The following is a 16,846-nucleotide window of genomic DNA, read 5'->3' on the forward strand; positions in this document are numbered from 1 at the left end:
ATTATGTGGGTCATGTGAGTGCCTCCTAATAAATAGAGGGTTAAAGAAAGCAACCAGTCGTCTTCTCTCTTCTGAGATTTATAATACTTTGTCAGTGGTTAACATATACTGTGTAGTTCATCTATAAACATGGCCTTTGTAAGTTGCAACTGATGTTTCTACATCATTGTTTGTTACAGTGAAATAACGGTAAACTATTTTTATTAACAATGGTTTATTATGCAATATTACTATAACTTTTAAATAATAGGATATTCTAAAAATCTGTTTATTATGGGTAATAATCATCAATGCAAACTAAAGTATGTTTCCAGTCACACAAAACCTCCACAAATCACATTCTGCCGCCCTCCTCCACCAAAATCCCCTTTATCATAAGCCTATAAGCAGCTGTGTCCTGTCAATTGTATTCATATAGCCCAAAATAAAAAAAAAATGACTCAAAGGGCTCAATTAACAATATATCTAGACTTTGACCCTTAATTTGGATTTGACATGATAAAATATGCTCACAGAGATGCATAGTCATACCTTTGTAAGAGTAAAGAAATCATGTAACTTTGGTAAAAGTGAAAGTCCTCCAAACCAATAGTTCCTCAGTATATCTGATGTTAGATAAGTATCAAAAGTTATTATCTTTCAATGAATGTGGTACAAGAAACACTTACATATTACATTTACATGTATGTACTTTGTACCATCGATTGACTGATTATCAGCCTGGATGATTATCAAATCCAATATTAATTTTTCTGATCATTCCTTGTTGGAATCATATTTTTTTCCTTCTTCTTTTTTTAATGGTAGTTGGCTTTTTAAGTCAGATTGCGAATGCCTAAATTACTTTGTAATAAATGTAATGGAGAAAAAGTAAATTGGAAACAGATAGTAATAACAAAATCAAATCAAAAACAAAAGTTGAGTAAATATACTTAAAAAAATATCTTTTTTAATAGATGTTGTGATCTTCTTTTAGACTTTAGGTGTTGAGAAGACAAAACCAGCCTCAACCATTTCCACCAAATAAATAATATGAATTAATCTTGATATCTATTTCATTAAAGATAAGATGAGGCAATTACTCTATTAGGGAGACAGAGGAGGGTCCATAACACGATAAAAACAGCATACAATATATTATACAAAAAATACAGAGTAAAAAATGTAAAAGAAGAAGAAGAAGAAGAAGAAGAAGAGGGAGGGGGATGAAAGTGTGCCAACCAGCCCGCTCTTCCCCACGCATGAGCCGGTTGTATGGGCGGGCCGGTCAGTCAGCTGATCGCTGAAATACTCCACACAGTCTCTGTCTTCCAGACATGGATTTCGTCACACGAATGATTTTCAAGCCAATTACGCACAATGTGGACATTTTCATCCAAGTGCGGGAGGAAGACTCTTAACTTGGAGGGACCTCACTCAGGGATGAGTCCTCTGCGCGCACCTGGAGACATGCAGAGGCAACACGTTCCGTCCGGTCTGCTCTCAGTTTTATGATACCGAGCCGCTGTGGACCTGCGTTTGATTCCTGTGATGGGGAGAATCGTCACATGGAGTCGCGGTGCCGTGATCCTGCTGGCCGTCATTTGCTCATGTCGTGCCGGCACTCTGGAGTCCATCCACTGGAGCATCTCCAACACAAAGTAAGTGGATCAGCGAGCCTCACGCTCAGAGGTGGGTCCAACTTTCTGCTTCATGTGACCCAATTAACAAACTTGATCAGAGGAGACGCAACCATGTGGCAGAAAATCATGACAGTGTTTGAAATCTAGAGCCGAAATAATTAATCAGTTGATTGGTGGATGGAAAGGAAATTATTTGCCAACTGTTGATGACAGATGAATAATTTCAGTCATTTTTTCAAGCACATTTTCTGGTTCCAGCTTCTTTAATGTGAGGATTTGCTGCTCTTCTTTGTCACTTATGTGAGTAAATGAGTCTTTGTGTTTTGGACTCTTTGAGCTCTGCGAGGCAATTTTCTTTATGATGTTGCATAGACTGAACAATTAATCGATTGATGTGATAATAATCTGCACATTAATCATGATAGAAATATTATAAATGTCAAATATTGATATATTATAAGCATATACATTTATAGCTAACTACCATTGATAATAATTACCATAATCGCTTAATCTGCTGATTATTGTGTGATTAATACATTTCTTGACCTATACAGTTTTAGACATTTGTGAAATTCATCCATCACAAGATGTTGTCTTCATGTCATGGGATTTGTTTGACAGTCGCCCCAAACAAATATATAGGTATGTTCAATTTAACATTAAAGGAGCAGTACGCACCATTTGTCTGATTCAAACAAACAACAAACAAAGAGACAGAGCGCCTGATACCATACGACATGTGTGAATTGTTGTGCTGAGATGAGATCAAAAGCAGCAAATTGCCAATCTAAAAGTCAGTTCAATAAAAAAAAAAAAGAATAACGGCACCAAAACTGTTACTAGTAGTTACACAGTGCATCTTTAATTAAGACGAAGAAATAGCAGCTAATCCTCACAACAGAATCTGAACTGAGGAGGCTGATTAATCATCTATCAAAATATTTGCATTTGATTATCCAACTAGTTATCTAAGCTTTAAAGTTAATTATCTTAGGCGTTTGGGCTGTTAGTCAACCAAACAGCAATTTAAAGACGTCACCTTGAGCCTTTTGTTTGCTATTTTCAGATTTCTAATTTGCACTTTTTGGGATAATGAATAAAGGAGATCTGGGAGCATTCAAAGCTACAAGATTTGGGCTGAAAAGAAGGAAATGACACACTTTATCTTGTCTCACACGCAGGTTTAGTCCAGGTCGGGGTCTGGTCCTGTACCCTCAGATTGGGGACAAGATGGACATCGTGTGTCCCCGGGCCGACGCTTCCTCGGGGAGGAGGGAGGAGTTCTACAGAATCTACCTGGTCTCTCGGAGTCAGATGGAGAGCTGCACCATCGACAAGACTGACACGCCCCTGCTGAACTGTGACAAACCTCACCAGGACGTAAAGTTTACGTTCAAATTCCAGGAGTTCAGCCCCAACCTGTGGGGTCTGGAGTTCCTCAAGGGGAAGGACTATTATATCACCTGTGAGTGTGGAAGCTCGCGGTTCATGTTCACCGTGTGCGTCTCAGTGCTGTAGGGGCTTGTTCAACACTTTAAAAATCAGCAGGACAAGCTGCTGGTTCCTACAGGTGGAACAACGTTTGAATCAATGCTAGCAACTGTTTTCTTTTTTTTTTCATTTCTCCTCCTGGGAGGACGAGGGAGCCGTCGTCCTCGGCTCCCTCTCACTTTGTCAGTTTGCGTGAGAATCAAAAAAAATTGTGGCCTCGTTATTGGGTTGAACCAGCATCTTAGTGGCAAGTGATGCATGAGATAGAGAGCAAGTCCGACCATGTAGCCTCGTCCACCTCCCCGCACTCTGACAGCACACTTCGCTCTGGCAGCCCAGTGTGATTTCAAGGGCTTACATGCCCCAAATCACACAAGGCTTTTACAGCATCAGGCAGATTTGATGGGAGCTTTCATGGCAACGAGGCTTGTGGCCTGTGAGATGTTGTTATCTGACCTAAATGCTGCTAACAAGTCTAAGAGTGTGTGTGTGTGTGTGCGTGGGAGTGACAGGGGTGAACAAGAGTTCTTCCCCTGCATTTGTGTGGGCTTAGATGTATGTGTGTCATAGTGATTGATAAATCAGTTACATTTAAAACTAAGATTATGTTTTGTTTTTTGTTTTTTTACCTTAAAATAACAGCTTCAAAATAATTTTAGATGGTACAGCATCTTGTAATAGGAGCCCCATCACTTGTTTCGTCACTATGTAATTTCAGTGATGGGTAGATCACAGCGTTACATACGTATTTATTTCAACATACAAGTTTAAAACACATAACATTGTTACGACATTAAGAGTTTTCTTTTTAATTGTAGTTAGCACCTACGTTACGTCTGACAAATTGTTACAGGCCTTGGATTTGTATTCAAGACAGTGGTGTTGCTTCAGAAGCTGCGGGGGGCGTCAAATCACACAAAATGCCAATGTCTACACAATGTTGCTTTAACTCATTTTGTTCACTTCCCGTTTTTTGCACCTTAAACTGAAACAACCGCTTAATTCAACACAATCTTCAATTGGAAACTCTTGACAATCAATAATTGTCAGGATTATGTTTTCATTAGTTTACGAGTGTGTTGTGTTCTCGTTACCTCAGAAGGAGCCTTTCATAGATACAGATGGAGCGGGTCGTGTCTTCCATTGACTCCACCATGTTGCACTTCCATGTTTCTACAGTAGCCCAAACACTGAATCTAGAGAAGGGTGCCTGTTGCATTTTAAGCGGCCACTGTTGAGGAGGGTGAGGCAAGGCTTTTTGGGTTTTTTTCGTTTGTGGCAATCTGCAAACCGACTGCTAGAGTCCTTTACGCCGCTCCTTTAATAGTATAAGTTATTTATTGTGGAAAAATGTTTAATACAGTTCTCTTCTTAAATGAGCAGTTCACCTAAAAATGAAATGTTTTGTATTCTGAAAAACCTTTTGAGCCACAAACATGGCTGCACCAGATGATTCATCTTTTTGTCTGTGAAATGTCCCAAAACCGGGGACAATCACAAGTCGACAGAGCCCAATGCAACGTCTTCGTATTGCTTGTCCTATCCGATCAACAGTTCAGATATTTGCTTGACAATCACATAAGTCAAACAAAGTCAGCAGAGCCTCATATTTAAAGGAACAGTTCTCTCAAAAATGAATATTCAGTCATTATATACTCACCCCCATGTCGATATGAAGTTGAGAGATGTTTCGTTGTCGACAAACATTTCTGGAGCTTCACAGCAAAAGCTCAAACTAAATTGAAATAGCATTCTCAAAGAGCAGTAAGAGAAAGGCTGCATGCCGAAATGTTGTAATTGAAACCATGTTCACATAAAGGAGATGTCACGTAAGAGACAAGTTTACCCAACAACGAAAATGTGGTCGTTGTCTGTTTACCCTCATGCTGATGGAAAGTCAGGTTGAAGTTTCATAGTCCACAAAACGCTTCTGGAGCTTCGCAGCAAAACAGAGTTGCAGCATTCTCCTAAACGACTGAAGTAAAAACGAGCTGTTGTAAAATGTAAAAGGAGATTTTACATCTGTCTCTACTACAGTCTCTGGAAGCCCTGAGATTGACATGAAAAGATGTTCTTTAGACCTTTCTCTCATCATTTTTTCCCACCGTATCCGCTCAGCGAACAGTATCTGTGGTGGGTGCACCAGCTCGACTGTGCGTCAGCGGTGTAAATAACATCTTTTAAAATCAATTTGAGATCTTTGGCCTTCCAGAGACTTAGATTACACCGGACAAGTTGTTCAGAGCCATTTTCTGTTGTTTTTTTTCTGTTTTTTATCAATCCCCGTCTACTTCATTGTTTAGGAGAAAGCTGCAACTCTGTTTTGCTGTGAGGCTACAGAAATGTTTTGCGGACTACAAACCTTCACATGACTTTTCTTTTGGCATCAGGAGGAGCAGATCGTGTCTGAACTGTCATTGTTGGTTGCCTCATGCGATTGTAAAGCAAATCTTTGGATTTTGAAATTTCCGATTGTGATCTTCCCCTGTTTTCTTTAATTTAATAGACAAAAATGATCAATGGCTATTCATTTGGTTGCATCTCCTGTGGTTTTATATGTGTGGTCATCTAAATATAAAGTGCATTCCAGTTTGTGTTGTGTGTGTGTTTGCCCTTTTCTTGCCTCCGTGATGCAACATTCGGCAACCGGGCAAAGAAACCGCAACGCACTGCTCGGTCATCTTGTTTTAAGATGATTGTGAGAATTGAAAACTGAAAACGTTCAAACAATTATGCTTTTAAATGTTTGCCCCCCTCCCTCCCTCCCTCCCTCTCTCTCTCTGTGCATCAGCCACCTCTGCAGGCTCGCCGCACGGTCTGGATAACACTAATGGAGGGGTGTGTAGGAGCAAATCCATGAAGCTGGTGCTGAGAGTCGGCCAGAGTGAGTACTCTATGTCTGTGTGCCAGAGCTGAACGTGTGAATGAGAGAGAGAGGTATTAGACGAACAATCCCAACAGAGCAATCACAGCAACTGCTAATAATTCTGTTCTGAATTTCGGTGAGGGCAACAGCACCACCTCCTCTTTTGGATTTACTAAGTGGTCAGATAATCTCGATCATCTATTCGGTCTCTTGAGGAGAGATTGCCGTCGTGAATTATCTCAAATCCCTAGTTCAAACTGCTGGCAGCTTAAGGCCATAAGCATTATCTTGCATGCGATCATTCGGACAGGCTGCAGTCAATAATCTTTTTTTTTTTTTACTGTATTAACATCAGAATAGCCAATGGTTGTTCATTTATCATTTTCGCGCTGAACACACACGAACAAAGCAGATTCTGCCCATTTCACTGGCTTTACTTTAAATGTCTACGACTCTATGATGCAATATACAGAAACACATTGTTTTTAAAATTTCCTATCAATACAAAACGATGGCGGTGATATTGGTCATTCTTTTTAACCTTATATATGAGGAAACAAACATTTAAAGTGTGCACGTTTTGTATGTTGGTGTGCTGAGCCGATAAATTAAACAGATGCCGCGTTCGTGCGCGCGCTTGCCCAAAACTTTAGAAGCGAGAAAAAGTTGAGAGCAATTTTTTGACCCCAGAAATGTGAAGTATTATTCATATAAATTATTCAAAGGTTTGAGCTGGAGATGAAAAATAATGTGTGCTTCTAAACTGATCATAACTGAAAGTTGGAGGCTGTTTTTCCCGCTGTGTTTACTAACACTACTGATGTAAACAAACCTTTAATCAGCAACGGGAGACATTAATAACGCAGATTTGGTTGCAATCTCATGTTAATCTCTTCATATATTAAAAGTCATGTCAATCAAAGCGGGCGATATTGTTTTACATTTTTCTGAAGCTTCACAGCCCCTCTGTTTAGATTTGGAGTTTATACATTTATTTCTTTGTGCATTCAAGCTATATGTGGTGTGAAATTCTATTAAGGCCAACGGTGAATGAATGAGCTGAAACAGAACAAGCACACACATTTTTTTAAAAAAAGAAAAAAGCTCATTAAATCAATTAGTACATTGACATGAGATTGAAATAATTTATTTGTCTAATTTATTTCATGCACAGTTCACACGAAGGCCATAAAATGTGCGACTGATTTCTTGGTTGTAATTTGTTTAGTAACTGCTCGGTGTCCTTCGCAGACAGAAGATAAAATCATTCTAGGGTTTTCCATAATCACTGCAGTTATTATTGTTGTGGAGTGTTGTTCATGACTTTTTTTTTTTTTGCTGGCATTAATATTTTCCTTCAAATCTCTATCTTATTATACGTAAAGAGGCACTCCAGCTCATGAAATACCCGGCTCAAGTACTATCAGCAACATAAAACGCAGTCAAATCAAAGTAAGACTAGTTGTTTAGATGTCTCCTAGTCCAAATAACCAGTGGCTAAATCTAAAGGGTTCTGAGATGAGTATTGGGAAATAAAAAAAAAAGAATTAAATCGAAATCCTGCTACACTAATTTATTTTCATGTTTTTGGAGATTGGACATGTTTGCTCTGTCTTGTGAAATATAAAATAATTTGACCTCTTTGGGCCTTGGACGATTATGTAAATAAAACCATCTGGGAAGTTGAAAGGTGAACAGACTGACCTGCTGACATCTCAGAGACCAGTCATCACCAAACTGTGGGATGTGGCCCCTTTGTGGGCTTCGAAGGTACTGCAGTCGGGCCTCGAGAGGTCATTTACAGCAAGTAAATGAAAAAGTCTTTAATGTTCCATTTTGTTATTAAGTTTGAAATTATATAAAAAAAAATGTGTGATTAAATGTTTACATTAAAACAATAATCACAAGTGATCCCTCTGACCTGAGCTGGCAGCCAGGGACATTGCAGCGAACAAAAATCCAACAGGAAGGCAATAATATTTGACTTGGGAACAGACTTCAACATCGACATGTGCATTATATCGCATCAGTGATGGGAACAGAGTTGTAAGAGAAGACGATTCTACATTCTGTCCACTGCCGCATGTCTTTTAGTTATTTTATTTTTACTGCAGAGAGAATGCCAAACAAAGTTTTCTTGTACCTCAGTATAACGAGGTCTTGAATCTTGAAGGTATAAAGATTTTCTGATTTCAAACTGAACTGCATCATTCTTTAGTTTGAGAACGGTGCCATAGACAAATTTTTTTTTAAATATTTTTTTGGCCTTTTTATGGCTTTATTGACAGGTCAGCTGAAGATATGACAGGAAACAGGGGGAGAGAGAGGGGGAGTGACACGCAGCAAATGGACCTGGGCCGGGAGTCGAACCCAGGTCCGCTGCAGAGCCTTGGCACATGGGACGTCCGCTCTACCAACTGAGCTAAAGGGGCGCCCGTGCCATAGACAAATTAAATGTGAAATGTGCTTTTTTTTTTCGTCTAACGAATCACAAAGCAACAGAAGTGGAAACAGCTGGTTTAATCTTTAATCATGTGTTGCATGTAGAAGCTTATCATATTGTTCGATACGTAAAATGTCTCTGTGAAAAGTAAAGAGTCACGGTTAAATAAATGTAGTGGGGTAATAGTACGATATTGCCCTCTGACATGTAGTGTACGTATAAATAGTAGCATAAAATGGAAATACAAAACTGTACTTAATTACAGTTGTCCTCACTTTTTCCTATAAGGCAACTATTTTGTTAGACTCTCCTGGCCTGATAAAGGTATTAACGTATTAGTACCCAAAGTTCATGCTCCCTGTATTCTAGTTTAACCTGTATTTATGAACCAGTAATTCTCTTGAGATATCTCCTCTACAAGAGAGACTTTGGTAAGGTTTTGCATACCTAAGGCTGTAGAGGCGAACCTGAATTGGATGCATTCAGTTATGAATCTGCATGCAGAGAAATGAATGCATTAGTAGTAGTTTTTCCAACCAAGCATAAAACAGAGTCATAGTCATCACTCGGAACACGCATTTTTGTGGTCTAATTAGGTCAGAAAATGGTTTCTCTTCCTCTCTTTGTGAGGATTCGCTTACTCTTTTGAATGAATGTTGAGTAAAAAAAACAAAACAAAAAAACCCCTCTTGCTTTGACTCTGATTCACTAATGATTCATAAGACATCATTATAGTTACAAAAGGACGATTTTAACATGATACAACCCCACCTTAACGGAGATGACAAAAACAGCACATGCAGGGAAAAACGAGGAGATGTGCGTTGTGGTGCTGAGATCCGTATAACGTCATTTCATGTCAACTGTCCTGCTTTTTATTTCAGGTGCTTCAGATCCACCTTCGACTCTCCAGGAGTCCCCCACCAGATTCCCACCTAAACAACCCAAGACCAAGACCAAGGACGCCTCAGAGAAGGATAGAAAAAGCAAAACAGGTATGAAGACAAAGCCGATTCATTGCCTGGGGAATATGTGCAGGTGTACTATTAGTGTTTTGCCACACGTGACTTCACAATGTTTACAGTCAACGCTGCTCTATATTTTTAAGGTCAACAAATTCGATGAAAAAACCTAAACCGACAAAGACCATTTGCTTTCCTGCCTGGTCTCTGGAACTCACAGACATTTACCAACATTTAAAAAAAGGCAATTATTATTTTTTTTTTCATTGAGCACTGTTATCTCTGGTAATTGTAACTCAAAGAGGAGTTATCAGTGTTTTTTTATTAAGGACTTTTTTTCAGTAATTACTTTGTTTGTCTGCTTGAATGAGCATTTACAGCGGCAGGATGGTGTATGTGGGATAAACTACACTGAGCTTATTCACAGTGTTCTCTCATGGGATTTGTAAAAGATGCGAAAACAATTAGAATATAACCAATTATGCTTTAGCTTTACTTAAACTCACTCAGTGATTTAGAGCCACAATCATGCATCCTTTCTGTTTAACAGTATCTTTATTCTGCTGTTTATAATATGAATGAACAAGTGCAAAACATGTTGTTCGGCACAGATAATCAGGTAATGTGAGGGTTTACAGATCCAGTCCAAAGCCTCCTGAACTGCTTACAGACTCGTCAGCCTGCCCCAATAATAGCAGATATGTTTGATATTTATATTCATGATTACATCGACACCTTCTGAGCCAGACCACAACAACACATGACAAAGTACGGCGCCGCTGACGGTGCTGCTAAGGATAACGTTAGCTAGCTTGCTACTGCTGATTCAAATGTAAAATCTCACCTCTAGTTTTGGCTGAAGACTTGTTTAACCCCCTGCTTTTGTTTTTTTACCACTGCACTGAATCACTAGAGAAAATTGCCGCTCCATGCTAACTTTCATTTTGTTTACATCTACTTCCCCATGAGATCAAGTGAGCAGCAGCTTCAGTCTTCAGAGCCATGAAGCCACAGCCGCGCTGCTGCACAAAGCGGTCATCGCTGTTTATTCTAAATGTGTTATTAGTGAATGTGTCGCTTGTTAAATTGCAGTGCTTCAGCTCTGCACTTTCTTGGTTCCTCAACAACTAACCTGTGGGGTGTGAAGCAGATCGGATGAATGGTTCTCGAGATATGTGAATAACAGACAGACAGAGATTCTGTGCTTACAGATAATAGATTTGGGACACAGTGCCTCTACTCAAACCTTCCCTCAGTGCCACAGAAAGGCACAATGCTGTCTAACAGTGCAACACTAAAGATGAGAACATATTCTGACGGATCAGCTCCACCAGGGCAAAAACTGAGTGTTTTTTTTAAATCTCTGTGTCGCCTGTCCTGGTTTATGCTTTCATCTCACTTTCTCTGTCCTTTTCTCTGTCCGTCCTCTGTTTCTCATGACAGACACAGACTCAGAAACAGGACAAACAAACCCCAGTGGCAGCGGTGGCCCTGAGCAAGGACTGTTGATTTGGGTTGTCTCAGGCTCTGTGATCTTTCTTCTGGTCATCATAATTCTGCTGGCCGTGCTGTGGAGGCACCGTCGCCGTCGCTGTGTCCCAGATAACCAGCAGTCAGCCTCGGTGTCCCTCAACACTTTGGCTGCGCCGAAGCGGGACAGCATCAGCAGCGACAACAACGGCTCGGACCGCAGCGATGTTGTTTTTCCTCTGCGGCCTTCTGAAAGCATGATCTGCCGTCATTATGAGCGTGCGAGCGAATACGGACCCCCAGTGTACATAGTTCAGGAGATAATGCCCCAGAGTCCCACCAACGTCTACTACAAAGTCTAATGAGTGCTGCTCAAGTTCCGGAAGATAGACTGTTGGGGACACACTCAGGCCACAGTTGATGACTAAACACTTGCATTTCATTATGTTTAAACTTTGTAGTGTGTGTGAAGGAAAGTCACATGTGGGCTGATCTGAGAGGTGCTGCACCGGCCACATGTTGACGTTATCCCTGTGTTAAGTTGAATCAAGTGCACAAAGTGCTGTTGAACCTTTTTGTCTTCTTGGCATATTGAAGACACAATCAGAGAGGAAGGTGTTTGTATGATTATATTCAGCATTCTGGAAGCGTGTGGCTAATGCCAGAGATGGATTCTAACTACATAAACTTAAGTACTGTTCTTTGGAAGACTTCTTCATGACACATTCTACCTTCACCACATTTACACAAGAAGTTCAAAGATATGATGTCTTGTACAAAGTGTAACCATTTTCAATTGGAGGTCAACTTATAAAATGATGAATCAGAGACTGCTTTGATAAGTGATTGGATAATTAGATCCCTTTTCATGCAAACAGAAGCTGAAACATTTTGTGGTTTCAGCCTCTCAAATGTGACGATTCTCTGCTTTTTTTTCTTGTTTTAAAGGTGCACTACGTAGAAACTTGAATCATAAATAGAAAGATCTCTATTGACTGATTCTTTCTAACAAACTGAACAGACAAACTGAGCATAAGGACAGCACAATTTCATACTGTTTTACTTTGTTTATCTTTGGCGGTTATGGAAAAATGCAATATTTCAGAGTTTGTATTTTTACCTCATTAATATTGTAAATATAGGAGTTTTAGTTTCTTTCCCCGAACTACATCCTTTCCCTTTGAATAACAGTAAACTGAATCATTTTGAGATTTAAATTGTTGGCTGGAAAAAAAAAAAAGACGTTCAGTGACATCACTTAGCGCTCTGGGTAATTTCTCACCATTTTCTTATGTTTTACAAATAAAACAAAAAGATTAATTGAGAAAAGAATCAGCTAAAACAACTCAGAACAAAACAACAAATAGTGTTTCACTCATATGCAAATATAAAAATTCTGAGTTTGAGTTTCTTCTCCGGAACTACATCGTTTCCCTTTGAATTACAGTAAACTGAATAATTTTGACATTTGAACTGTTGGTTGTAAAAAAAAGACATTGAATGACATCACTAAGACCTCTTGGTAATTGTGATTGTTTCTCATCATTTTCTTATGTTTTACAAACAAAAAAAAAACTAAAAAATGCTAATCAAACAAAAAATATAACAAAATAACAATTAGTGTTACACTCATATGCACTTTTTTTCTATTAATTTCCTTTACTTTTTACTTATGATATTTCAAGTAAACTTTCCTAATTTTATTTTTATTTCAGCTTTATATTACCAGGAATTCCCCAATTCCCCCAGGCCAAGGTGGCAGGTGTACAAAACCACAACATAGTAAAACGCAACATACACAAATCAGGATAAAACAGAAGAACGGGTATTCAAACATAGCAGCCTTTCAAGAAAAACAACCATCTTACATACCTCTTCTTCAGTTAGTTGAATTTTGAATTCAGGACTTTTACGTGAAATGGATGTTTTTAAAGTCGGCTATTGGTAATATTACTGAAAACACCTGAGTACTTTCTGGAAAAAAATGTATGGTTTTATCTGCACTGCAGCCACTGCAGCAGCGTCATTTGTACAGGAAAATGTGCATTTAATTTAATTTATTGATCCTTTTAAACAGATTGATGGTGCACTCTCAATAAATTAAATGTGTGAGCACTTAAATATGACTTTATTACAACTGAATTGTGAGTTTGCAGTGCTGTTTGGTGAAATGAGAATCATGATTCTGTGACTTTTATTAAAGTAAAACCACCTCAAGGGATTCATCATGTAATCTCTCTGCTGCCTGGTGCTTTCATTGACATGTTTACTGTGGTATCACCTTTATTTTTTAAATGGAAACATTTTTGAACAGTGTTCAATATACAACCAGGAGGCCATGCTTAAAAAAAATAGAATTTCTCAAATGATGGAAATAGTTTTGCTGTGAAACTTGTCAGTAGTCTCTTCCTCATTGTCTTCGCTCTGCCCAAAAAACGGCAATAGCAGCAGTGAAAGCGACGGACAAACCGGCAGGAAATGAAAGAATAAAACGCTGAAATGAAAGTTTGAATCAGACCGATGATAAATCAGAGAACACATCCCAGCTTTCCTTGTGGTTACAAAATTACTAAACAGCCCAGCGTGAAATGACTCAAGCAAGAGCAGCAGCAGCTGTGTTTGCATACAGCCACTGTGGTCCCATTATGAAATTATAACCTCTTTTTTTTAACAATTATGAACGACTTCTACACTTCTTTTGTTTGTATATACAGTTTGGAAGCGACAAACATGCATCCTACCTACAGTTAAATGAGAATAGATTAGATCACCAGTGATCAGTAAAAGAAATTAGATGTAAGCATCATAAATATATGGAGTATATAAGTTCCTGTTTCAGCTTCACATGCTCTTTAATGCTTCTAATGAACAGATGTGTTGCATTGCCAAAGCTATTAACACTTCAAAATAGAAATATAAGGTTAGTCAAGGCACCAATGGAATGGGATCATGGAAACTATCGATTGTAAAATTTAAACCTATTAATCAGTACCACTGAGTGGACTGCAGAGGCACCTCTATGGTTTAATACTTTTCTCGGCTCACTTCTGCTTTTCTTTTAAAAAAAAAATATTTTATTTATACAAGTTTTTTAATCCAACAACATTATGACAAGCAGATACAAGGAACTGAATAAGACAAGACACCAAACAGCGGAGACAGAGACAAAAAAAACCCACAAAAAAATAATCAAAAACAAAACAAACAAACAAACAAACAAAAAAAAGCCAGCACATTCAGTACAAAGACAAGAAAATGTACAACCGTCAGTTCATTTAACAAGATGCCCCAGAGTGTCCACTTGTAAAGGTAAAGAATAGATAAAAATTATTCTAAAAAAGGAAGGGGTCAGAAATGAAGACCAGGAGGCCGAGGCCCGCTGCAATAAGGATGTCAGAGTCCCAGGTGTAGATAGAAAACAAGAAGAGTACAATACGCCAAAGCCACACAGGAAAAAAAGCAAACATCGTGGAAACATAAATAAAGGAATAAATAAATAAAGCACAATCAATTCCCAGCTTGTGCTCTTTCCCTCCTGATATGTTCAGTGAACGGGCCCCAGATCTTCTTAAACTTAGTGTGGGAGCTAGACAGAGGATATCGTATTTCCTCTCGGTGTAGACAAGAGACCATGTCATTCAGCCATTTTTTAAAGCAGCCAAGGGAGATTGACTTCCATTCTCGTTTTGCACACCAAACATGAGAGCTTGTTGTAAAGCGGAGGAGAGAACTAGTGAGTCATTAGAATAGCTCACACTGCCGCTTTTCCAGACCTGAGAACAAATTCACAATTGAAGGGTAATTAGGGTGTTTGGAGCAGCACTCTCTTCTGTCATGCAGTGTGGCAACACCGCCTAAACCGAGGTTATTATCGTTAAATTTACCCTTTTATTCATACTGTTTATTATACATAAAGTAGTGGTTCATGGGAAATTAACAGTTTTCTGACTGTCCAGCCGCAGGATAAAATGTTGGCAGTTAAAGTTTTCCGCAAACCACATATATGCAAATGTGTTTTTACATGTGGCGTTTCTACAAATTGTGTCATATCACATTCACAGCACATGTTTATGACCTGACTGTCATATATGGAAGAGGACAGTGTGGAGTTCACAAGAGAAACATTTCGTATTTAATCTCAAGAGACGTCAAGTTGCAACACAGTGTTTTAACTTATATGTGGTTTTGCAGAACCTGAACTTGAGCAACATGTGGAGATCAGGTTGTTTGTGAATGATTTTGGGTGGGTAGATGCTGCTCAAAGGAGCGTGACTACTCATCATGACTTAATGGTGCTCATGGGATAGTGACTGTCATTCTGCAGCGAACAGCACCATGAGGAGGTTTTCACCATGTCTTGTGAGGTTGAATTGACAAAAGGATTAGGGGAAATATTTTGTAACCTCTCAAAAACGAGTCTTTTCTGTAATTAAAGCAACAGTGTACCCAGTGGGAGACAAGATACAAAAGCGCCTGTTTATGCGTGAAAATCTCAAATCGCTTCCTCTTCAACTTCCTCCGAACCTCTCCCCTTACAAACACGCTCTGTAAATGTAGTGGAAATCTTTTTCACTCATCATTTAATAGTCTCACTGTCTCTCCTGTGGCGCTGTGCGTGGCATCCATGGGCGAACATGTTTCATGCTCCTTCAGCCACATCATGCCGCACATTTTCAACCTGTCAGCTTCCATGAGCTTCCTCTCCACCAGGGACACTGTTGCCTCTCAAAGCAAGAAGCCAGGCTGGGGGATCTCCGGGACATGTGCTCTGTGCATCAAACAAGGAAACAACTCAGCTCAAATTAATCAGGAAACATGCAGGAAAACATGGTATTCGAGTTATATTCTGACACAGTGCACTACTTTCCTTCCTGTCCTGCAGCCTGACGGATTTAATGAAGAGCTGCAGGCGACAGGCGTGGATGGCCTCATTCTTACCCTGCAGCAAAAGGCAATTTCCCCTCTGGCAAGAGATGTATTTAAAATATCTGATGGAGAGTTAGAAAATGTGTCAAAGATAACTTCATTACTACCTTCTATAATTGACTTCTTTAATAGACCGACGTGCCTCTGCCAATTTAAACCGCTCTTTATAGGGAAACTCCTCCTCACTTTTAATGAACTCAACCATGATGTGTTCATTCCAACGATTCACTGAGATTATTATCACTTTGATGTCGCTAGTGCCTTTCTTTATTGTGAAAAAAGCAATATAACACAAATTAGCTTATGACTCTGAAACACTGCTGAGCGTGTTCGCTGTCCGTGTCCCTGTGCCTACCCACCCCCTCGCTCCAAGTGATCCTTGCTCTTGTGAGATGGTTTTGTCCTATGTGAAGCTTCACAGCTGAATAGGCTGTGGTCGGGTGAGGTGAGTTCAGTTGACCCCTGGGTCACGCGGAGACAATGGTGGCCGGGCTTCTATAGGAAGAACAAAAACAGAGACCCCCGGGCTCATGGCCCCTGTTGTGGGAGGGGCCTGGGTATGGTAGGCCATTTTAGAGAAAAGGGGAAGAAGTGGCGCTGCATCAGAGGAGATGTTTTGGATCTCAAGTGCAGACTTGGATATCACCAAGTGCTACCAAGCTGCACTCTTCACCTGGGGAGGCTTTTCTCTGCAGTTTAATCGTGTCTGTATTTCCACCCTAAACAATATAAGATATCATCTGCAAAGTGTCCTGAAATTCACCTCATCGCTTCCCATCATTTGTGCACAAAGCTCGACGAGGAGGGGGGAGGTCTAACAAGGAGAGCCGAAAGCTTTTATCTGACCCCATGGGACGATGTGAAGTCTACAACCTCCCTCCCTCCCTGCCTGCCTGCCTGCCTGCCTGCCTCCACCCACCCCCCACCTCACTTCCATATGCAGAGGAACTAGCCCCACCGCTGGCTTTGTGTGGGGGGTTGGGGGTCATGACTGAGCGCTCCCACTCCCACAGTGTGCCATGAGGAGTGGAGAACAACAGATATTCTGCTATTAGGAGGGGGG

At 39.8% G+C, this 16,846-nt stretch overlaps 1 protein-coding gene across 1 annotated transcript; it reads left to right on the forward strand.

The window, feature by feature from the left end:
* The first annotated feature begins 1,299 nt into the window (after nt 1–1,299).
* LOC115579976 (ephrin-B2a-like) lies at nt 1,300–11,683 on the forward strand. The gene is made up of 5 exons (XM_030413756.1): nt 1,300–1,640; nt 2,807–3,090; nt 5,908–6,000; nt 9,310–9,420; nt 10,831–11,683. Exons 1-5 carry the CDS (start codon nt 1,531–1,533, stop codon nt 11,217–11,219), a joined length of 987 nt encoding a protein of 328 aa, XP_030269616.1. The 5' UTR covers nt 1,300–1,530; the 3' UTR covers nt 11,220–11,683.
* The last annotated feature ends 5,163 nt before the right edge of the window (nt 11,684–16,846 follow it).

The sequence above is a fragment of the Sparus aurata genome, chromosome 4 (genome assembly GCF_900880675.1).
Source record: "Sparus aurata chromosome 4, fSpaAur1.1, whole genome shotgun sequence".
Lineage (NCBI taxonomy): Eukaryota > Metazoa > Chordata > Actinopteri > Spariformes > Sparidae > Sparus > Sparus aurata.